This window comes from Podarcis vaucheri, assembly GCF_965113315.1.
Source record: "Podarcis vaucheri genome assembly, chromosome: 5".
Classification (NCBI taxonomy): Eukaryota; Metazoa; Chordata; class Lepidosauria; order Squamata; family Lacertidae; genus Podarcis; species Podarcis vaucheri.
Genome location: NC_138763.1, coordinates 38,017,122 through 38,040,256, shown reverse-complemented (window position 1 = coordinate 38,040,256; position 23,135 = coordinate 38,017,122). Strand labels below are relative to the sequence as shown.

The 23,135-nt window shown below is 39.2% G+C and overlaps 1 protein-coding gene across 3 annotated transcripts in view; it reads right to left on the bottom strand.

Moving 5' to 3' along the window:
• Positions 1 to 2,018: 2,018 nt before the first annotated feature.
• PAK2 (p21 (RAC1) activated kinase 2) overlaps positions 2,019 to 23,135 on the bottom strand; it is a 40,944-nt gene continuing 19,827 nt past the window's right edge. For all 3 annotated transcript variants that reach the window (XM_082221835.1, XM_082221837.1, XM_082221836.1), the window contains exons 2-15: positions 19,898 to 20,108; positions 18,394 to 18,494; positions 17,854 to 18,004; positions 16,552 to 16,583; positions 15,224 to 15,322; positions 14,227 to 14,356; positions 12,994 to 13,057; positions 12,141 to 12,189; positions 10,897 to 11,009; positions 10,051 to 10,168; positions 8,894 to 8,993; positions 6,840 to 7,036; positions 6,520 to 6,657; positions 2,019 to 5,720 (exon numbers count right to left, since the gene is read on the bottom strand). In XM_082221835.1, coding sequence (XP_082077961.1) covers positions 5,634 to 5,720; positions 6,520 to 6,657; positions 6,840 to 7,036; positions 8,894 to 8,993; positions 10,051 to 10,168; positions 10,897 to 11,009; positions 12,141 to 12,189; positions 12,994 to 13,057; positions 14,227 to 14,356; positions 15,224 to 15,322; positions 16,552 to 16,583; positions 17,854 to 18,004; positions 18,394 to 18,494; positions 19,898 to 20,084 — 1,566 coding nt within the window. In that variant the 5' untranslated portion in view covers positions 20,085 to 20,108 and the 3' untranslated portion in view covers positions 2,019 to 5,633. The remainder of the gene's footprint in view (positions 5,721 to 6,519; positions 6,658 to 6,839; positions 7,037 to 8,893; positions 8,994 to 10,050; positions 10,169 to 10,896; positions 11,010 to 12,140; positions 12,190 to 12,993; positions 13,058 to 14,226; positions 14,357 to 15,223; positions 15,323 to 16,551; positions 16,584 to 17,853; positions 18,005 to 18,393; positions 18,495 to 19,897; positions 20,109 to 23,135) is intronic.

Genomic DNA, 23,135 nt, shown 5'->3' with positions numbered 1-23,135 from the left:
ATTCTCTCTCTTTTTTAAAAATATTTTTTTATTAACAATCCAATCAAATCACATTAGTTCCAAATTACAAAACCGAATTTTAAATTTTTGTTGGGGGTACCCATGCTTCGAGCTCAGAAAGGGGTCCAATCATCTCTTATTTCTGCTGTTTTGATGTTCACTGCATCACCCAGATTCTCAAAGCAAAAAAAGCATTGCTATGACCAGGAGGCTCCATCCATTTATCACCAAGCAGGAATAAAACATGATAGTAAATCTGAATAATAATAATAATAATAATAATAATAATAATAATAATAATAATTTTTTAAAAAATTGTCCAGTAGCACCTTAGAGACCAACTAAGTTTGTTCTGGGTATAAGCTTTTGTGTGCATGCACACTTCTTCAGATATCTGTACGTTAATGGAGCTACTAGCTCTTAGCCCTAGTTGTGCAGTTCTCCCCTCCCTCCTGGATGGCAATCCAGCCACATTAGCAGGTTACTTTTCTGATAAATCCAGGAGCCAATGTTCTGAGCATGCTCAGAACTGTTTCCTTAAAAGCTACACTCAACACAGTAGCCAAGCTCAGAGAACCCAGCTTCCCGTTTGATTCTTTATTGCCCTTTTCATGATCTTGTTTGTAAAGCAATTAGATTGGTTTGTTATTTTTTACTTATACATTTTTTTTAATGGATGGAGATGGAGACAATTTACTTTTCAAAAAGTGTGTCTGCCACATTTCCTGTAGCAGTTAACCTCATTAGAAGCTGATGGCGTTAAAAAGCTCACATAATAATGCTAAAAAGAGGGGGAAGAGGATAGAAGGGAAAAGGCGGCAGGCAAGCTTTCTTTCTTTAGGTGCATGGTAGGACTTCTTTTTTTTAGGTATCACTGGATGCTGTGTGACTTGCAACTTTTTTGTAAACCTTGGACTGGAACTGCTCTAGGCTCTGGTGAAGTAGAACGCATAAAACACTGGATTCCCATAACATTACATGAATTCCCTTAACATTACAGTGACTACTATCTACTGGTGCTAGAACCACTTGTTTCGGGGTGATCCCCCTTGGCATTTTGGTAAAAGAATGGCAGTAACTCCATGTATCACATGACTGACACAGGCAATGAAGGGTTGTATCTAAAGCGGGTCCTAAGTTAGTCATGTTCAACAATTTCAGTGGGGCTACTGTAAGTAGGATTAGCACTGGATACAACCCAGTATGTTTATATTTTAGACTGAAGTTACCTGTGGTGGAATCATTTTATTAAATATAAACAGATTCCTCATTGGGAAGGCAAATGCACTCTGGGCAGGCTTGTTCGATTTATTTCTGAGGATCAACACTGTAGGAGCCATATTCAACTCTACAATCTCTGCACACTCAATTATGAATCAAGTAACTGGCGTTGGGTTGCAGACCCACCGAGAGTAAATCCAGAAAGGGGACAAAAGTCTAAGCAGGCCTGGGGTAATCACATGGTGTTTATCTTTTCTGACATCTTGAGCTGGTCCCAGGTACTAGATATAATGGACACTCCTGATTCTTAACAAAACAGACAGTATCCAGAGGCAAAGGTGTGTGGTTGACTCTGTGAACCCTAACAATAGGATCATGCACAAAACATTGTAATCAAGTTATAATTTCAAGCACATCTGCAAAATATCTAAGTTGCCAAACAGATGGCTAAAATTCATCTCCATAAAGTATCCATTAAGGGCTTTTTATACAGATGCCGAAGAACCAATTTGATCCATCAACTTGTATAACAACCTAAACAGCACAAAAAACATGGAGTGAAACGTTCATGGCTGTTTTTACAGAATTGCTTTGAAAACAGTGCTCAATACAGAAAAGTTGCAGCTGCTCGCTGGGTATTACAAAAGCTTTGAAGACAAATGATAACTAAGCTGCAAGTCTACATCAAATGAACCATCACACTATATAGTATGAAACAAAAATTCTTCTCTGTCCCTATTAACTCAAGTAAGCCTCTCTATAGGGGAAGGGTGGGAGAGAGAATGAGAACCATCAAGCATTTTAGAAATGTTTATTTCTAGCCCTGAAAGAACAAAGTCATTAAACATAGTCAAATACAGTAGTTAATATTGCAGTAACAATTAAATAACAGAATGGGATTAAATTAAACAAAAGGCAACAAAATCTGAAGACAGGGGGGGGAAACCTGAAAGCTTGCACTACTTTCATTTCCATCTGATGAAGTGAGAGAAAGGGAACAAAGAGAAGGAAACAATTTCAAGAAGATGTACTTAATTCCAGCTACGAAGACAAAGAAATTCTGTAACTCTTAACAGCAGAGTTTAATTGACTCCAAACTACTCCAGAGAACACATATGGTGATTGCTTAAGTTAATCAGTTATATTCTCAAGTTGTTAATGTCTCCATTCAAACCAGCAAATGCTAAACTTATTTGTGGTAAGTAGTCGTGTCTATTTCAACTGGATTTTTTTGCCGGGGGGGGGGGCAGAATTGGGAACTCGTCATTCCAGGTAAGCCTGCTTTCATGGAATGAGATACCCTTCTCTATCCTTCTCTCCTCCTTGTAGGTTCACACCAATAACCATAACGTGCCATTGCAAACATGCCCAACACTCAAAGACTGATTCAGCCAAGAACTTGGGGGGGCATTTTTTGTAAGCCCAGACTGAGTATTGAAGCTATGAAGTGGTTGCCCTGAACATGCTCAGCTACGACCATTTCAAACTCTACAAAACAGTCTTTTGCAGCAACGCATTGAATTGGGATCTGGTACGATGCTGGAGTATTCAGGATACTGTTTGAACAGCCTAACATCTAATCTAAGATGACTGTGTGAGTAAGCCATGAGTAACTATGTGAATCGATCAATATTTACTCACACTGGTGCCTGGATATTTGGTTAAGGCATCTTTAGCAGGAAGAGCAGTTAGGAGTCAATAGCCTGTGCAATTTTATGCTGAGTGTTCTTACTCCTGTGCTCATAAGCTATACTTCCGTGCCCAGAAGATACAATCTTGAACATTCAAACCAGACATTAGAGGGGGTGGGGAGAAAAAGACTGCCACTTTTCCACTTCTAAACCAAGCTTTAAGACATTGGCAATACATGTTCAGTCCTTGTACCATACAAACCACATGCATCGCTGCGCAATAATCAGGAACTTCCCGATTGCTCGCGTTAAACACAGCGTTCCTATTCAGTTCATGTCTGTTTCTATCCCTAACCCTTTATTGCAATAGTGGACAGGGAAATTAGATGAACGCACTGCCGTAGTACAAAGCTGCTATACTTAAGAGCACCCATGCAGACATGCTGTGATGGTACTCATGGTCATGACTGGCACAAGAGTTGCCAGTGGGTCATGCTTCAGCCACGTCCTGAGCCAACCCAAATTGTGAGCAACTTTTAAAGGAGGATTTGAGAACCCTCATGATGAGGCAGCCAACTACTCATTTAAGATAATTTTTAATCACATTAAAAATCAGTAAATGCTGCTTTTTGTTTATTTCAGAAGTGTTACCTTTAATTGCTACCATAAAAACACCAACATACACTTATCTCACAGCAGGAGTCATGGGTTCCACATATTCCATTGCCAGCAACAGACGACAGCTCAAAGGTAAGAAAAGGTAACTGTAGAGAATCCTTTAAATCTCTTTGTTTGACTCACATAAATCAAATTTAAGAGCATGGCTATTCTATACTTTATAGTAACTGTATTGCAAGTTATGGCCAGAGGAAGAACACCACCTAAAATACCACTCAGACCAGGACACCACATTTCTTGGACTAAACCAAAACACATTCAAAATGCTCTGAAAGCAACTGGGCTGCTTTGTTACAGTTTTCAAATGAATACTTCTCATAGGACACAGGACTGGAGTATGGCACTGCTTTCATCAGCATTAATAAGGCATTTGTTGGTACAGAGCAGCGTGCAAGAAGCTCCAAGATCTGAGGGAATGGAGCCCTTTGTGATGCAATGACTCAGAACCCAGAATTTTGCAAACCTGTTCATAAAACCCAGCAGAAATCATGCCCTTATGTCAACACATATTAATATTGTACACAGGTAAGAAACAGACTTTTCATTGACCATCAGGCATTAAAGGCATTAAAGACTGCCTCTTAGCTAGGGTTTTAAAATGTTCTCCCAAGAATACCACGTAGGAATGCGACAAAGCTATAGCACCAAATTAGTAAGTCTGTTATGTTACTGTTTGGCACATCACTTGGCAATTCTTGATAAAGAGCTGCACATAAATCACAGTGCTTCTAGAAGGCTGACGTGACTGAAGAATCCCCACGGTGCACCTGACCACCTCAACCAGAACTTCAATTCCTCTACAGCTCCAATTACTTTCTTTCATTTAGGGAGGCACTTTATCTTGTGTTTGTCTTCAGCCATAACAGTTGGTAAGTCTTTAAGAGAACCATGAGAAGGCAAGGTTCTGCAGCCACTCACAAGCCAATTCAAATAATGTTGAATCTAGACTACTTTGCCATCTCCAATTGTTTTGTCTCCACAGAATAGCACTTTTGGTGTTCAGAAGATTCAGTTGGCTGAATTATACAAAAAGTCTTGGATCTTCTATTTTTGAAAATCTGCTGGGTCTTTGTTAGTAGAAATGGTGAAGATATACATTTTTATACATATAAAAAGGAAGAGAGCTCTAATACTTAATCCTGACAGCTCCAAAGTTGCTTTGGAGGGGAAATGTACAACATATACAAAAGGTACTTAAGACAAAGAAGAGCAATTTAAAAATTCAGAAGGCACCAGCATAAAGCCCAAAGCCCAAGTCAGAACATGGATACAACACTTTGCTATAAAACCACACACTTTCAAGACATCCCTTTAAAATGTTACCCACAAGCCTACACAGGCAAGGAAGGAATGGAAGACAAGTCACAGGGATGGAGTTCTCTCCCCGAGCCCACGGGATGGTTTGAGCATTAACCAAGAAAAGAAAAGCAACACTTTTTTCCTCTTCCCCACATGTATTCAATCTCCTAAATTCAGAGGCATCTTTCCCTTATGTTAAAAAGTCCATGCAACAAAATTATGTATCAGACGTTGCTGAACCTTCTTCTTCCCCTCTACTCACGTTCTTCTGTCTTTAAGAACAGTCATTAGAAAAAAAACTACAGTTCTTAGGTAGCTGGGTGGTTAATGCTACAATACAGTTATAGCTAACAATTCTACCATATCCGCCTTTTAGTAACTCAGATGTTGCAATATTTTGAATGACTGACAAATGGAAGGGGGAGGGGGGGGAAGGTCAGCAGATCAAAGTAATGCCTCCCTCCAAAAGCTTGAATCTGTTGTTCAAGTATTGAAAGTGCCCAACAGAGCACAATGAATGGGATCTGGTACAGCAAAGTCATTAAAAAAAACACCTCCCAGGCATAGGAAAATACATCGGAGTTGTCTGCAAAAGTGGTGAAAAGGCCAGTGATTCAGTTCACAACTTCTTCCAGAAGAGTTCACTACTACCACCACCATTTTTTCTTCTCTTGTGTCTTCCAGATGAGATTTTTTTTCCCTTTTGCAGACTTTCAACCTCCCTAACAAGAGCAACAATTTATATATTATGAAAAACTTTAAAAACAAAAAAACAAAAAAATGATGAAGGCCACAGCAGCAATGCTAACGGTTACTCTTCATTGCTTCTTTGGCTGCTAGGATCAACGGCGTCAAGCTTGACAAAGGTTTGGCCAGTTTCAGGAAAGGATGCTATCAAAAGAGAAAAGAAACAACCTTTTAATGAACGAACACTTAAAAGGAAACTCCAGCAGCAGCATTTTGAGTCATACACTTAGCAAAAAATGCAAAGGAGAGATGACCAGGGAGACAGGTTACCTACTGTGCTTAGGTCATACAAAAATATGATCAGTATTAGTGGGTGGTATTCAGCTAAGTCTTACTCAGAGCAGAGCTATTAAAATTAACTTATACCAAGGGTCATTGCCTTCAACAGGTCTACTCTGAGTAAAACTTAGCTGAATCCTTAGTCAATCGTTCGCAATTATTATTATTATTATTATTACTACTACTACTACTTTCTTTTACTACTACTACTTTCTTTTTAAAAGTTGTCCAGGGAACATGCATTGATGAGTGATCATATAGATCTACTAATAAAATTTTAAGATGTGCAAAGATACTAGGTTGGATTCAGATATCCCGGTGCAGTAACAGAAGCCAGTTAAAAGCCTCCTGCTGGCCCAACAGGACTCCCTCCCTTCTCCCAATGTACTCTATAAGAGTCAGGAGAGCCCCCAGAACAATGCAACAGGGCAAGGAGAAGGGAGATTCTTCCACCTGGCAAAGAGAGAATGCTTGTGCTGACAGAACCACTGTATTAGCATAATGTGGAATTCGACCATTCTTTTTTACCTTTATGTTCCCCGTTCTATCCCATTTTTTTCTGAATTTGTTGATCATATATCAGTCTTCCTTTACAGTAGCTTGACTTGTCAACAGAAAGCACTGTCTACAACTGATGCCATTTGCAAGATGCCAGCGGCTTTACCTGTAACAGTTCTTTGGCTGACCCTCTTTTCTCTACATCCATTTCCAAACAACTATTTAGAAAGTCACGAAATATTGGGGACAATTTCTCTGGGTTCTGCAATTCTGGAGTGCCGTTTGTTGCTATTAAATATAATGCCTGCAAGAAAGAACAAACAAACAAACATTGGCATTATGAAAAACAAAAAATGTGGTTGTATGAGCACCTGAGTTTAAATCAGAACTGAAAAGGACCTGAAAAATCATTCAAAATTTGTGGGTTTTTACTGTGTTTTGCTATGTTCCAGGGAATCAAGAGTTCCTTGAAAACTTATGCCTTACCCTCAAAGGGTTTTCATTGAGATATGGGGGCTCGCCTTCGACCATTTCAATAGCCATGATACCCAGGGACCAGATATCCACTTTGGGGCCATAGGCCTTTCGTGTGACCACTTCAGGAGCCATCCAATAAGGTGTTCCAACCATAGTACTACGTTTGCTCTGTTCTGGAGTAATCTGTGCACAGAAACCAAAATCAGCTACAAAAAAAGAAGAAAAGAGTGCAGTTATTGGAAAGTTAAAGTAATAGTAAGTCCTACACTTTGGGTGTATTCCTGTTACCCAATTCTGCTTCCAGAAAAAGCTACAGGTGTCTCAGTGCCCACACGATGCTCCTTCAACCCCCCCCCCCGGCATCCTTTTAGCAACGGGATCCACTACCAACAGTGGTGCAGTTCCTTCTACCACTTATTAAAACACATGTAGCAGAATGATGTGGTAGAGTGGACTGTACCACTTTAAATTGTGGGTAGCAGATTCCAGATTTGAAATAATCCCCTGCATTTCCCCCCCTTTTAAAGTCTAATACATTAAAGACACAGTAGCAACAACCCAGAAGACACGTTCTAGCCCAGACCATTCCATGTGTGCTAGTTTTGTATTTGGCAGGGTCCTTCACAAAGGGGGACACTCACAAATGTAACCTCCGCACACACCTGCAGTGAGAAATGGTTTGGCTCATTCTACCACTTCATAGATTTACCATCTTATTTATACCTCACACTATTGCACATTCAGCCCAGCCGTGTTCTTTCTGCTGCTGCTGCAACACAATGCAGTGAAGGAATTCAGAGCTCAATTGATCAACTATCACAAAAGACATGGGACTTGTGAAAAAGGATCTCATTTTAGTGCAGGCCCCCACCCTCAGTGAAGTTTTAAACTTATAAGACACAATTTTAATGGAATCTGTGGAGCTATTGACTAAGCTCATAAATCTATGATACAGCATATTTGTTTTACTAATCTATTATTGCAGTGCACGAGTTAAAATTGCTGATGGCAGCTGTTGCAGTATTTAATATTCTGTACTTCTGGTTTCTTAATTATCCCAACCTTGAGCCTTAGCTTTTGTACTCAAATCTAATTTTAAACTGAAGCGGAAGAGAAGAATGCTACTGAGGACTCTGGCCAACTGAACAATTTCAAGGTTAGTCTAATCAAGACTGCCATCTGCTGGTTTAAAAAAATGCAAACTTGTAGTGTGTGTGCAAAACCAGGGGTCAGCAAACTTTTTCAGCAGGGAGCAGGTCCACAGTCCCTCAGATCTTGTGGGGGTGCCAGACAATATTTTTTTGGTGGGGGGGGGGGAATATGAACAAATTCCTATGCCCCACAAATAACCCAGAGATGCATTTTAAATAAATGGTCACATTCTACTCATGTAAAAACACGCTGGTTCCCAGACCACCCGCAAGCCGGATTTAGAAGGCGATTGGGCCAGATCCGGCCCCAGGGCCTTAGTTTGCCTACCCATGTGCTAAACAATGCAAACTGCAATGGTAAGCTGCTTTACATTTATAAATGGAATCTGTTGTTTAGTTTAAAGGCAAACAGGTACTCTGCCATACCATCTACAGCTTTTACTCTTACCTAAATGACACAAGAAGCCATGAGTCCATGAAAATGCAATTAAATGCTTCCAAAGCCATATTGTGAGAATTGGGTGGAGGAAGGCGTGTGTAAGCTCATGCATGTGGCACTAAACCATGGTTTAACATTATGTGTGAATCAGTCCACTGTGTCAGTTTCAAAACAAGTCTATTTCAAACCATGGGTTATGAAGCTGGCTTAGTTTAACATACTTTATACTGAAATCTGATCTATACATGCAAAAATATTTATGTGGCTTCCAAATAATATATTCTCCCTGTCTTCTCAGCCGCATAGCCACTCTAGTGGCAAAGACTTGTTGAGCCCAGAATTATACTTGTCACTGCAGCTGTTACACTAAAATTCATACCAGTGAATTTTGCTGTGAAACGTATGTGCAAAGTAACACCACCCAACTGTTCAGCCACATTTTTCAGGTTTGGAAGTAACTGACATGCACTTACTCAGTTTAACTGATCCATCCATTCCCAATAGTACGTTGTCACTTTTAATATCTCTGTGGATAACCTGATTGGCATGTAGGAATTCCAATGCCTGCAAACACTGTATGGAAACAATGGAAGGGATATTGTCTAGACATGTTCAAAATTCACATTGGCTAGAGACAGTTTAGTAACCTCAAACAATGCTTTACTCACTAGGTAACAAATGATTTGTATAGCCTAGCACTTTTAAAAATTATGTTCCATATTTACAATCTTAACAAGTTTAATACAGACAATATGTCCATGATATAAATCTTCACTCTTTTTTAATATAAAAAGAGTTTCCAGCTAAAAACATCAAACAAAACCATTAATAAACATTGGCATAATTAAGGTCAATCCACTGTTTTTCAGTGAAAGGTCTTTCATATGCTTACTTCAGAAGGAAGCATGTTTATAGTACAGAAAAATACGGTGCCTTTCCAGTGGTCTATAAAATAATGTGCAATGGGACACCCTCTATCTCAAAACTTGATTTATGCTGTCTTCCTTCTCTTTATCCAATACACTTTGTTAACTTTTGTCAACTGTGCCATTTGCCAGACTTTGCTTAGTCATTCTCTTCTTTAAAAAGAATGAAAGAACTAATCGCCAGCTGAAATCTCTGCTGAACCTTCTCCGTAGTTTTTGCACTTCACTGATCTCACAACAGTAACCTAACAATAGCTGCATCCACCAGAATCATCACCAAACTCTTCTAACCTCTGTTTTTATGGAGAGTGCTACTGCATCCAGTATGAGTTAAATCCCTACAACTGGATCAGCAACTACTCTTCTCCAACACTGTTCTCTATGTGTTCAAATACTTTTCTTCTGTGAAGAGCATTTCATTATATAAGCCCTCCCGTGGTCTGAACTGGTACAGATTACATACAGGGATGCCACCTCAGTGAAAACTAGACAGTGTGTACTCTTAAAATGTTGTGGTTTGTATCTCAGAAGATGAAAAGACTTGCATGGCCACTGCTACTTCACAAGGCTCAAACCCAAATGCTGGGCTACAGGCTTCCAACTCCCAGCCTTGATAAACCTGCCTCAGTAATGTAAATGCAATTATAATAAAAGTCAATTAGCTAAGGGAAGCAAATTTTATCTTTCTTCAATCAATCACCTACCTCTCGACAGACAGCGGCAATCTGTGCCTCATCCATGCAAGTCTCCGTAACAACATCTGTGAGGGAGCCACCAGCCAGATATTCCATTATGACAAACAATTCGTCTTCCATTAGGAAACTGAAGGTAGAAATTGATGAAGTTCAAACATAACAAATTATTGAGACAAAATAATTATTACCATTATTACAACTTTATGTATCACCATGCACAACACAATCTCAATGTGATGGAGAAACACGCCTCAGAAGCCATCCGACTTCCAAGGCACGTTCAAAAATGGAAGCATTCACTTCCAGGTTGCCAGTGTTCAAAAGCCAAAACATTCGACTTCCGAAGTGTTTGCCAACCGAGGTTCCACTGTATATGGAAAAGATCCAAAATTGAAGCAATATTTGCAGCAGGAAGGTCTGTGTGCATGTTTCCAGGAACATCAGTCTTGTATCAGACACTTCCCCTGTCTACAAAATATAGGTCTGGTACATGAAGTTATTAATATAAAAAATGTCTCTATTATCTAGACTTCTTAAGAAGCTGAACTGATAACCTGACTTAAGACAACAAATGATATAGGGAATAAGGAGTTATTTCAGGCTATATTACAGAAGTATCAGATATTTAAATATGTTCTGTACCTCAGGAGAGAGACCAGTCTACTATGCATTGCATATTTATCCCACCCTTCTTCCAAAGACTCAGAGAAGCACCCTGGTCTCTCAAAATTTGCAAGAGATAGAAAAAAGGCAAAAGCGATTTGTCCAAGGATGTGAACTTCACAACCTAGTAAGGTGTTGAACTTGGGTTTTCACGTCCAAACTTTCTAGCTGCTATAGCAGGTGTTTTGTTACCTGTCCAAAAAGTTGACGATGTTTGGGTTCTTCAACTCTTTCATTACCAGGATCTCATTGATAATTAACTCCTTCTTGGGTTGTTTCTGAAGATTTATCTGTTTAATAGCAACCTAAAAGGGTGAAAAGGGATTCAACAGAAGTTTATATTCAAAGAAAGACAATTGTAGTATGAACATTTTCAAATGTTACAATAAAAAAGGCAAATGGGTAGTTTCTTTACACTCCTTTTCCTGAGACAACCATTTGGTTGCCATTGACAGATCAACTGATCCAAGTAACTAACATAATCCTCACAGACAAAAGTTGGCAGGACATTTTGGCAGCAAAAGAAATGTTCACCAACAACAAAGTCTGAAACTACGAGAGCCAAGAATGTGCAGGGGTGAACATAAGGTAGAAGAAGAATGAAATAAAAACAACAGCAACAAGACTACACAATTAAGCCTGATAACATGTAACGCTGTGGTTAGAAGTGTAACATTTGGAAGAAAGGAAGTATCTATGATGTGTAATGGACCCAGTACTAAAATTAGCTCTTATGGTTTGAATCTGAAACAAGGGCACCAGACAGCCAAAAAAGAGGTATAGTGGTATGTGTCCATTTTTTCTCACCCCAAAAATGGGGTATACAGTAGTTGATACCAATTTTGATTCACATTTATTTTCAAGAAACTCAGTTTTCCACATTTTAAAAGTCATTATTTCAGTTCTTACTAGTTATGAACTAACAGTGACAGATAAAACTGTATTGCAAAAGAAAAAAGAAAGCGCTAGCAGCATAACAAATTATAAATTATAATTTAACTCTTTAAACAGAAGCAGCTTTCTATGATAAAAAACATGGGAGAGTTTAATTAACAAATTAACTTCCTTTTGGAATTTTGAACAGCCTTCCCAAATGTGGTGCCCTCCAGATGTTATGGACCATAACCCCATCAGTCCTAGATAGCATTCAGGGATGTTGTGAGTTGTAGCCCAGAAGATTTGGAAGCCACTTGGTTGCAGAAGGCTAATTTAGAACCAATTCCATGCATTTGATTTTTGCAAAATGTTATTTTAAAATTTATCATCTGATTCTACAGTACAAAGCAATTACTTCTGCACACAGCTATGAGGAATTCACTATTAGGAGATGAGTCTTTAAAAAAGAAAAAAACCCAAACAAACCAAAGCACAGTAACATTTGATTTGACCACTCTAAAAAGAAAATTCAAAGGTGGCAGAAGGTATATTGTTCCTACCTCCTGTCCTGTTGCTACATCAATGGCAATGAAAACTGTACCCGAAGCCCTATGAAAAGAAAATACACAATTCTATTAATATCTCTAATGCATATGTGCATGAACAGGTAAAGAGGCTGCACTAACTTTCACTGTACTTCATTTTTATTCCAGTTCTAGGTTAAAAAAAGTCGACAGAATAAGATCAATGCCTATACAGTCATACCTCATGTTACGGACGCTTCAGGTTATGTGTTTTTGGGTTACAGGCCACGGGAAACCCGGAAGTACTGGAACGGGTTACTTCTGGGTTTCGCCGCTCGCGCATGCACAGAAGTGCTAAATTGGGCTTTGCGCGTGCACAGAAGCGCCAAATCGCACCAGCACCTGTATAGACGCGGCGCTTCAGGATGTGAATGCTGCGGGTTGCGGACGTGCCTCCGACACGGATTATGTCCACAACCCGAGGTTCCACTGTAAAATAAGGAATAGGAAAAGCAAGACCTTCCTTTTAACAGAGCATTTTGCAGTATTATCTAGACACAGACTACTAGTCAGATAACTAATGCTTAAGATAAGTTAATTCCATACTCCATTGCCCCAGTAACAGTCCAAAGATAGACAGCAAATAAATGGCAAGCTGACTGGAATTCTTTTTCAAATGTTCCTCATCCCATAAAGTAAAGGATAAGTAGCAAAGCAGTCAAAATAATTGTTTCAAAATTTCCACTTCTGTTGGAGGCTTGCATCTGGTTGTTGTTATTATGTGTACTAATCTATTGTTGATACTTCTGGTTTTGTAAACAGAAACCAAATGCCAAATAAGACAAAGAAAAGGGTACTTCCACTAACTCATTTCATAGTCAGTACTCACCCCTGTCCTATTTTTTCGTATCTTGTATATTTTTTCTTAGGATCTCCTATACTCACAATAGTTCCTAAAAAGAAAATTCCATGTGGAGTATTATAAACCAACTAAGATGCACTATTGACTTTCGTTGGAAAGCTAATACGTAACATTTCAATCAATAAAACAGTCAACACTGATTCAGTTCCTAAGTTGTTCCTCTGTTCAATTAAAGGGGGCAAGGACTTTCATCAACTCCCTTTTCAACCTGATGCCTCCTGAGCCATCCCATATCCCACATCATATTTCAAGGATATTCCAAACCTCAGGAGCAAACTTTCAGGAGGTACAGGAGGCAACAGAAGGAAGGAGGAAGCAGGAAAACCTTGTTCCATGAATGCAAAGTGTTCCGTTCACAGAAGGAAAGTTAAGATCCACACCATTTTATCTTCTTCAATGATGTAGCAGTGATCTAAACCTTTACAAGAACCTCAATTGTTCATATCACTCATGGAATATATTGCTTCATTATGATTAGCTTACTTTACTGCTGACAATGGAACTAGTATGAGCAACATATACATGCCTAGAAGATTATTGAAATGCTGAAACTTCTATAAAATCCCACAACTATTCTCACAAATCAAATCACTTCACGCAAGTTATCATTTTAAACAGAGGAAGACTCTTCATGATCATCTCAAGACACTGCTCTAAGCAGCTACCAAATGTAGTGTAACAAAATATTGATAAATGCCTTTCCATTAAATATTGACACTTTCAAAAGACAACATAATATGAGTATTTTGGATAGTAAAAGCAGTTTTCAACATAGTAGACAGCCACTTTTTCATTACTTTCTAAAACACTGTCATATCTTGTCCCTATCCTGCATAGGAAGAGCTGTACCTATATAGGTCTATTCATACAAAAGTGTTCGCTTCCTGTGAAAAATAATGTGAGAACAGTGCAAACACAGGATATGCTCCTTAACAATGCATCAGCTATAAGTTCCTGCTTCAGCATTTCCTCAGCTCCTGGATTACTAGCTAGCAATAACAATGCTCACACCATTCACACAACGCCTCTTTTCAAGAGAATCTGCTCACAGTTCCTACAAAGGGGTGAAAAGATGTCAAAATAAGGTTAAATACAGTGTGTGACTAGAAGGGTCAATGGCTGATTCACCATACAGAATACTCAGTACATATGACTTTGGGCTAATCATATACATATCCCTGACTTAGAATTTCAACTTACGCAGCTTTTCCGTGATTTCTTCATCTGACATCTTAACTTTCTTCTTCTGCTTATCTGCTGATTTAGCAACTGTGTCACCCGTGTCACCAGAAGGTGCTGGGATGGGATCTATTACGGATCGCGTATAAATCTGCAAGGAAATATCATAGTTATAAAGCCATTTTATTACTGTAACAAATTTCCTTTCAGGTTGAAACTGCCACCAATACTTAACATCTCTCATGAAAGATTTATGGCTATCCTTTTAGTCAATGTGGCTCCACAGCTGCTGCAGCCTATAGGCTGATATGAATATCTATAGGTTTTTGTAGCATTAGGGACTTAATTACAACTGACTGCTGTATATTACAGTAGCATACAGTCGTATGAATCCTTTATAGAACTAAGCTCTAAATGGAGTATGGTAGATAAGAACTTTCCCAAACAATTTTGCAAATTACAGTAACATTCCCTTGTATACAACTACTAAAACATTCCTTGCAAACTCAGAAACAACTATACAAGCCAAGCTCTCACTGCACAAGTAATGCAGTTTCAAAGTAAAAGCCAGTTGCCCCCTCTAATAGGAAACTCAAGTGGGGAGTACTGACAAGAGATGGAACGAGAGTGGAAGCACTGAACAACAAGAGGCAGGTATCAACATGCTCAGCAAAACAACCCCACCCCCCAGCTCAATGGAAGGAGAGAGGTAGAATGCTCAATTTGGAAGAAATGGCTGGCTATAAGCCTCCACAAAGAGTACTGCAATTATGAGAAAGGATTCTACCACTACTTTACATATTTATATAGCATTGCCGCCTCCCTTCAAGAGCTTCACATATACCACATAGGTCAATATTATTTCCAAGCTATAGATTACGACCACTGCTGAAATCTAGGGAATTTTTTTCCTGGCTAAAGTGACATTTGAATACAAGACTCCCAAATCATTTTCCCATTGTACCTGCAGACTGGTAAGTTATGGACAGAAACTATTAGGTGAAATAAAATGACTCACTGATTTTGTATGATCTGGCCGTGGGGCGATAACCGGAGGAGCCACTTCGTCATCATCTTCCTCTTCAGGTGCTGCAGGCTCTGACCCTTTTGCATTGGGCTAGAAGTTTTGAGTTTTGGTTTTTTTAAAAAAAAGAAAGGAGTAAAAGAAATTAGGCCCTACTATAGAACATTTAGAAAGTTCACTATAAGGAAGTATACAAAACTATAAGATCAGAATAGTATGGAGTGGGAAACTATTTTTTCTGTTGAGGTTTGCATTGTCTCTGAACTAATCTATTGAGGATGGTATACCTGCAGTAGGTGTGGCCAGAGCCACCACTTCTCTCTTTTCTCCTTTGCCCAACAGGCTGCTAGGAGAGAGGCAGATCACTCTTGCCAGGGCTCTGAACTGATTGCTTGCAGAGGCCTTTTAAAATTAGGCTAGGAGTTGCATGCAGCCCTATAGCCACAGTTTGTCTATCCCAATACAGTCATACCTCAGGTTAAAGTACCTTTGGTTTGAGCATTTTCGGGTTGTGCTCTGCGGCGACCCAGATGTAACAGAACACGTCATTTCCGGGTTTTGCCGCTCGTGCATGCACAGACGCTCAAAATGACGTCACACGCATGTGCAGACGCAGCAAATCGCGACCCGCGCACACGCAGACGCGGGTTGCGTTCGCTTCAGGATGTGAACGGGGCTCCGGAACGGATCCTGTTCGCATCCAGTAGTACCACTGTAATAGCATTTCAAGCAGCTCCTCACTGCTACTGCCTTTGAACTCCCTCTACCCACTCCCCAAGTTCTCTGTGGAGTGAATAAAGTATATAATCTCTCACCCTTCCCTATGGGCTTTTGCAGGAGGCAGTAACAACAGCACATGAAGCCAGCAAAAGCACTGGCCAAAGAAGCCCAACTCAAAAGGACAAAAAATAACCTCTCAACAGTCAAAATGAGGAAGGAAAGGAGAGGCAATGTTTTGATGCACACTGGACCAGGAGGGGGGCAGGTCTTGCTACTGGCAAGCAAGAGAGTGGATATATGGAACTTTGGCTTTGATACAACAGCAGCCTCTGAACTTGTCAACCATGTGACAAGTGATGTCATAAATTACAGAAGTGCACCAAGAAAGAATCCCATCTACCGATGTATCCAGCTTTAATTTTTTTTATATAAAAAAAGTCAGGTGTAGGCCTCTGGTGACTCATACCTCAAACCAGACAATACTTGAAAAAGCAAAGCTTGAAAGCTACTGAATCTCACTAGGCTCGATCCACATCAAGAACTGCAATAGAGCAGTGTGAATACTTCTGAGAAATGTAAGGAATGTAATAAAGCACACTTACTGCTGGTGCTCCTGAGGGGAATCCATCTTTGTCTAAAAAAAGAGAAATTTGAAAATTTAACCAACAGAAACACCGAAAGATTTTAAGGTGTTTTACAATAGAAGTAACAATGCTAAATGAAAAGTACTGGGGTCTTTCTATAGGAGAGATTGAAATGTGAGTTAAGAACTCTATTCTTCTTTCATGCTCTCAGTAGAATAGGTTCACTTTTTTAAAAAACCCAGCTTTCTAGATAAATGTGGATATAATTGGTGCCTAAAACATTTAGAGCCAGTTTTATTTTCTATTAAACGAAACCTCTACATAAACTGAAAGTCAATGCCAAAACTGTTACATCGAAACTTAGGATAATCTGGAGAAGCAAAGTTTTATACGTGTAGGTAAACCCAAACTTGTTGACCTTTAACTAATGTGAATTCAAACCCCAAATTAAGGGCAAGCCAAGTCTTCATCTCATTTTGGTATTATAAGCCTTGTTTGTCTGTTTTTTATTATTATTATTTACATGTTCACATTTGGTGTTAGTTCACAGTACTTTTGTGAGCCTATGTTAAAACTGTGTGGTATCAAATTCATTAGTAATGTGAGAATATTATAACTATTCTGAAAATCCGTCCTCATCAAATACAGAGAATACCTGAAAGTATCAAGTAGCATATGGGTTCTATCCAACTCAACACACTCAGAGCAGAGTGAAATGCGTAAACTTGACTAACTGCACTGATTTCTATGGGTTAACTTTGAGAATGACTTAGGGTTGTATCCAACTATGTCTGCCTGAAAGCTTAGTTAATGAGCTTTAGAATTTCAAGACCCTTCCCCCTCATTTTTGTACAAGGGCTCACTACAATTCCCCACCCTACTATTAATGACAACGTATCAATATATACAATGATCCCTGCAAGTTTTTTACAGCCCTTCTTCTAAACCTCCATCCTTTGGGAATCAATTGTGTATAACTCAGTTTAACTTTCTACAAAAAACGTAAGAATACAAAGATAGGGATCGTAGACTCAAAAATGTTTAAGAAAATGAATGGATATTATTTATTCTTTCATGATCAAGTACTTCAAATAAACTTCTTTTAACTATTTAAACTAAAGGGGCAGTAATGGATCTTATCCATCATTAGAATTTTGGCTTACTGAAAGCTGGTGCCCCACACTGCCATTTCTCCAAAGCACTATACATTGAAGAGTTTCACTGCAGACTGCTTCTTCATTTTAGAAGCAAATTCTTTAACGCTTCTCAAGAACAATCTGAGGCTCCCCCTGAATTTTCCCACAGTATTCTAAAGATTACCTGTAGCAGAAAAACTCAAATATTTCTGCCTTGCTGTGTCTTTAGAATCATAGAACTTCAGCACATCAAGGACAGCCTGAGGATTCTTCTTCTGTTCTAGCTTGGTGATATTTGACGTCTGTAGCAGCCGAGCCCACTGCTCTGGCATTCCCTAGGAAAAGAATACAAAATTACATCTAAAGTATAAAATCCAGAATAAATAATTCAAATGGACACAGGACAAAATCACTATTTCAAGATCCTACAGACAATACAATGCAACAAGTCAGCATAACCAAAATTTCATAAAGCTGTCTAGTTTGTTGTTATACTGAGAAACAGTATTTTGCAATATAACATCTATTTTAAGTTAAATTTACCCCATTTCATTATTTCAGTATTCTACAGCTTTCCTATTGGTGCAACAGGAGAAATATGTATTGAGAATGTTTTTCAGTGATGAAATACACTGGTAACAACAGTGCTTAAAAAGAAAATATTCTATTTCTTATCAACCATAAGTTAGTACACACTGAACAGAGAGAAGCTTGGCATACTTACAGTGAATTCTCCTGTAACCGCATCAAAGCCAACATGAATGGTATGTTCAAAGTCTGAAGGGGGAGAGATTTCAGGCCTTTCTTTTTCCTTTTTCCTACTCCCTACAAGAACAACAGAATAGTCAGCCTAGGAAAACAGCTGTAAAACAGCTCTTTTAAAATTTAGTAAACCTAGCCAGCAAATATTCTTTAAACATAACTATTAGGTGCACAAATATGCCCCATGATTCTAGTAACCAGGATGTCTTGAAACAGACATGTAACAAATTTCAGCTAAATCACGTAGAAGGAAACTCAAACACCCATCCTGGCAACTCACTAAGCCCCCCAGCCCCACTCATTTTTTTATTTTAATTGAGGGCACTTGGTTGTTTGCAGAAGGGGGCTGCCTGCTTTTTTGGGTCTGCATTTCTTGCTTGGTAGGGTGAAGGCATTTTGCCTAGATTTTCAAGCATCTTTGTGTATGCAATTCAAACTGGAAAGTGACCATTTGAAACTAGTTTCTGCATGTTGGCTCTATAACATTGTACTTGTGTGAGCTAAGTACATTTGCAACCTATATTTTTCACCTCAAGTCTAAGCTTACAATTAGGTGGGCAGTTAAAGACTATAATGAAGATTAAGATGTAAGCATTTTCATTTCCCCCGGCCATTTTCTCCAAAACATTTGCCTAATTTTCTCAAATCCTCCAAACTTTCAGAACATTAAAGCTGCACAAGTCTGTAACACAGCTCTACTAATTTTAGTCAAAAGTGGGCTTAGTGAAATTTACAGGACAATCCTAACCATGTCTACTCAGAGGTGAGTCCTGTTAAATTCAACAGGGCTTGCTCCTAGACGAGTGGGATTAGGACTGCAGCTGTCAGTGACAGTAGGAAATACTGCGCTAGATGGGCATATAGTCTGACTTCAGGAATTAAATTTGTTTTAATAAAGATGAATCCAGGGAGGATTGCCTCCAGCCAACTAGACAAGAGTGTTCAGTTGGTTGTAATTCTACAGGCTGCTTCTCTTCCCATTCCCTCGTAAAAAGGAGGGTGATTCTCCATTTCTTAGGCTACATACCAGTCTGTTTCTCTCTGCCTCCCAGAGAAGGGAGAGGAAGAGAAAACATAGCTCCAATGTGCTGCCTCCAGGTAGACCTCTGTCACAGGACTCTATTTGAATCTACCCTGGCTGGAATGGCCTGCTTTTGGCCAATCTTTTCCTAGCAGGAAGAGGGACAGAGAGAAAACCTGCATGTACTCAACCAGATTGTTTTCCCCATTCCTAGGGAGAGGGACCGACAGAAAGAGAACACAAACCCAAGGAGTCCTGCAGCATTTGCCCAGCTGAGTAACAGTGAAGCTGGTTGCTACTTTCTTGCGTGCCAGTGCAATCACCGAAATGAGATCCATGTTGCACTGTTCTGTAAGTCATGTGTTTCCTAGCTAAAAGTATGCATATGGCACAATGGAGTTGCAAAGGGAAGAATGTCTTGAACCCACACAATGCAGCATCTTACCTTTTTCAGTGCCAGAGAAAATAGAGATGATTTTGTTCCTAGGCTTTTTCTCTTCTGGAACAGAGGGCAGGGGTTTCAAGCTATGATTAGCAGATAATGGATCTTTCCCTCCTGAACTGAAGATAGTGCTACTCATCCGAACAGGTGGAGCTGGTGGCTTATCTTCGAGTTCTCCGTTGTCAGACATGATACTTAATGGCTAGTCAATGCACTGCAATTAAATAAAACACAGAGTCAGTAGAGATAGCAAAAGCATGTTACACCTTGTTTACTCTTCTTGAATTCCAAGTCTTGAACACATTGTTAATATTCTCTATAGGGGAAAGAGATCTTATTAGAAATGTGCAACAGATTCAAATCAATCCTGAACAGAAGCATGGTGTTTCAGACAGATTCAGGCAAGTAGTATCTTCCTGAGGCATCTTAAACCAAATCAGGAACCTCTGAAGGAATCTGGGGCATCTTGGAAATTCAGGCATCGAAAAAAGCACTGCAGATAGTACACCTGCAAAAAGTGAAACATTTGTACCCAAGTTTGCACGTAAGAAAAATATTTGGGCAGAGCAGGATAGGGGTGGGGGAGAGATCTCTGTGACTAACAGTTCTAGTTTCTAATCAAAGATACTGTACTTATTTTACCAGGGTTCTCCAGTCACAGAGTTTTGGGGGTGGGACACTGAAGCAAGACATCACCTTGATCTTTTACCAATTCTGCTAGCTTGCTGCTTGTTTGAAATATGTTGACTGTTCAAGTCCTTCTGCCTCTGTCACATGCCCTCACATCTACGACTGTCAAATCCGTTTTGTGCTTAAATTTCTATGCCTTTTGCTGCCAACTGAGTAAAGCATACGCCTGAAGCTGGTTTTCTTCCCTTTCATCTTGACTCACCAGCCCTTCCACCTACACTTCTGAAATTTTAACATTATTTTCCTGGTGGCACCTTAATATAGAATGCCATTTTCATACTAACATCACTGCCCACAAAACCACAGAAAGAGAAGAAAATGCCTTTGAGTTCTTCCAGCACCACAAAAGCATCAACTTTAAAGACGCATCAGACAACACACACACACTGAACAGAATCTAGATTTTATTCTGTATGTTGTAACCTCCCAAAGAGATTATTGACACGATACAAAATTTGGGTACCACATTTTTTGACAATAGAGGTGTTTCTCACTGAGGCACTTCATACCTCCAATCCTCCCATAATTCTGCAAAACAGCAGTGAGTAGAAACACACAACTTTGATCATTCTGCAGCAAAAAGGTAATAAGGCAGTAGATTCTGTGAAGCAAACAGAACTGAAAAGAGCCTAGGAAATGGCTTGCAATTAAGTCTCTTTATATTTGCTTGATGGTGGTTTTCCAGTGCTTTGTTTTGGGTGGATGTAACATGACCCCTCCAACAAGGAAAGGTGCTCTGTCACCCAATTAACATAGCCCATGAAATCTTATTCTTTTGTGTGTGTGTGTTTTTTTAAAAAAATATCTTGCTAAATGAACATCAGGCTGGATTCAAAATAAATGTGTATATATGTTTAATTGTTTCAAACAGGTAATTTGAAAGCTGTTTCCAGCATTTGGGTCACTATTCTAAAATGTTTGTATCAAATACAGAATCTCCCTTGCTGTCGTGGGGCTCGTTATTTCATTAAACTGCCTAATGGAAGTCACAGGTGCACAAATAATTCCTACTCATCAAACAAGACTATTTTGATTAGGAAGGTGACTTAATTCCTGCAACCAAATAGTTACCAGGCAAGTTCAAATCAATATGAATGATTTTTCTGCTCCTCCCCTCTTCCTGTTACACTCCTGGAAAATGAGCTATGGTCTGGCTTATTGAATCATGCGACTCAGGTTTGCAATTTGTTTCCTCCAAACTACAAACTTTAAACCAAAGACCAAAAATTGGCTTCTGTTCTGGTTTGTCTGGAGAAAAGCCAACCATGAGCCTGAATCTGGATGACATTTCTCAGCAGCACAACAGAAATGGGGATTAAGCTAATTGCCTATTATTCTGCAGTGTGCACCAGCGTTTTGCTCACTCACATTAAACCACAGCTTATTTTAACTATGGTTTAATGTGAAGCAGGAACCAGGCCATTGGATTAAAGGAACGTTTCTATGTAAATGAAGAACGAATCTGATCATTTCTCAAATGTGAGTAGTTACATTCTACCTAGTAAACATAGGCAATTCAACTTCATCGGATGAAAAACACTTGCTGTAGTATTCCAGTAACCATAAGACTTTATTTTATTTTATTTTATTTATTTATTTAAAACTGCACTGGTTTAAATCCATTAATCAATCCACCTTGCCTGCGACTCCTGCTTCATCCCTCCTGACTTTAGGCCCTATTTATAGTTTTGCCCAAGTCCTTCTAGTTAACCACACAGTTTTGCTACCTTGCTCTTTGGACTGACCCACATGCAGCTTTAACTCCAATCTATTCTCACTTCTTTCCACAGAAGCTGGACTATAAACCATTTAGTTCACTGATCATTCCATCCCACCACACCACCTAATTCCGTATATGCCAGAAGCTTCACTGTCATAAACATATCAGATTTTGTTTATTCGCTGTCTAGAGGAGTCGGAACAGATTTAAGCGCCTTACAATGTCCCCAAATAAGAAATGTCATGACTAAAATACAATTAAATTCTGTGTTCAACTTAGCATTTGTTAAGAGTGCAACTAAAGTGCAATCTAGGCACGTCTACTCTGACGTCAGTCCCACTGAGCTCAATGGGAGTTTATAACAAGACTGCAGCCTCAGTTTTCCTGTTAACAAAGGAGCAGCTTGTCCCTCCAGGCTACACACCTTTTAGTAATTCCATTCCACTCCTCCCATCTCAACCAGCAAAGAGCCAAGATGAAAGGTTACTTGATATGATGTTCTTCTGAGCTACTTAAAAGGCACTCTGGCTTACAGCAGGAAAGGTATTTCTTTGTTACTGGCACTGGTGAGGATTTACTGAATGATGATACTTGCTTAGCATTATCTTTCTTTCTATTTTAATGCAAACTCATAACAGTTCTTTAGCAAATAATGTACAACTTAAGAGCTCCTTTGGTTCCTTTTCTCTCAAGTGTCTCTCCAGTAGATTTAATACGATGCAGCTTACAACTGCCCTGTTGAATTGTTACTACATGAAAACCAGAAAGTTAGAGTGGTAACTGATTACAAATAAATATTAACTGATTAATTGTAATGAATTCTGGTAAAAG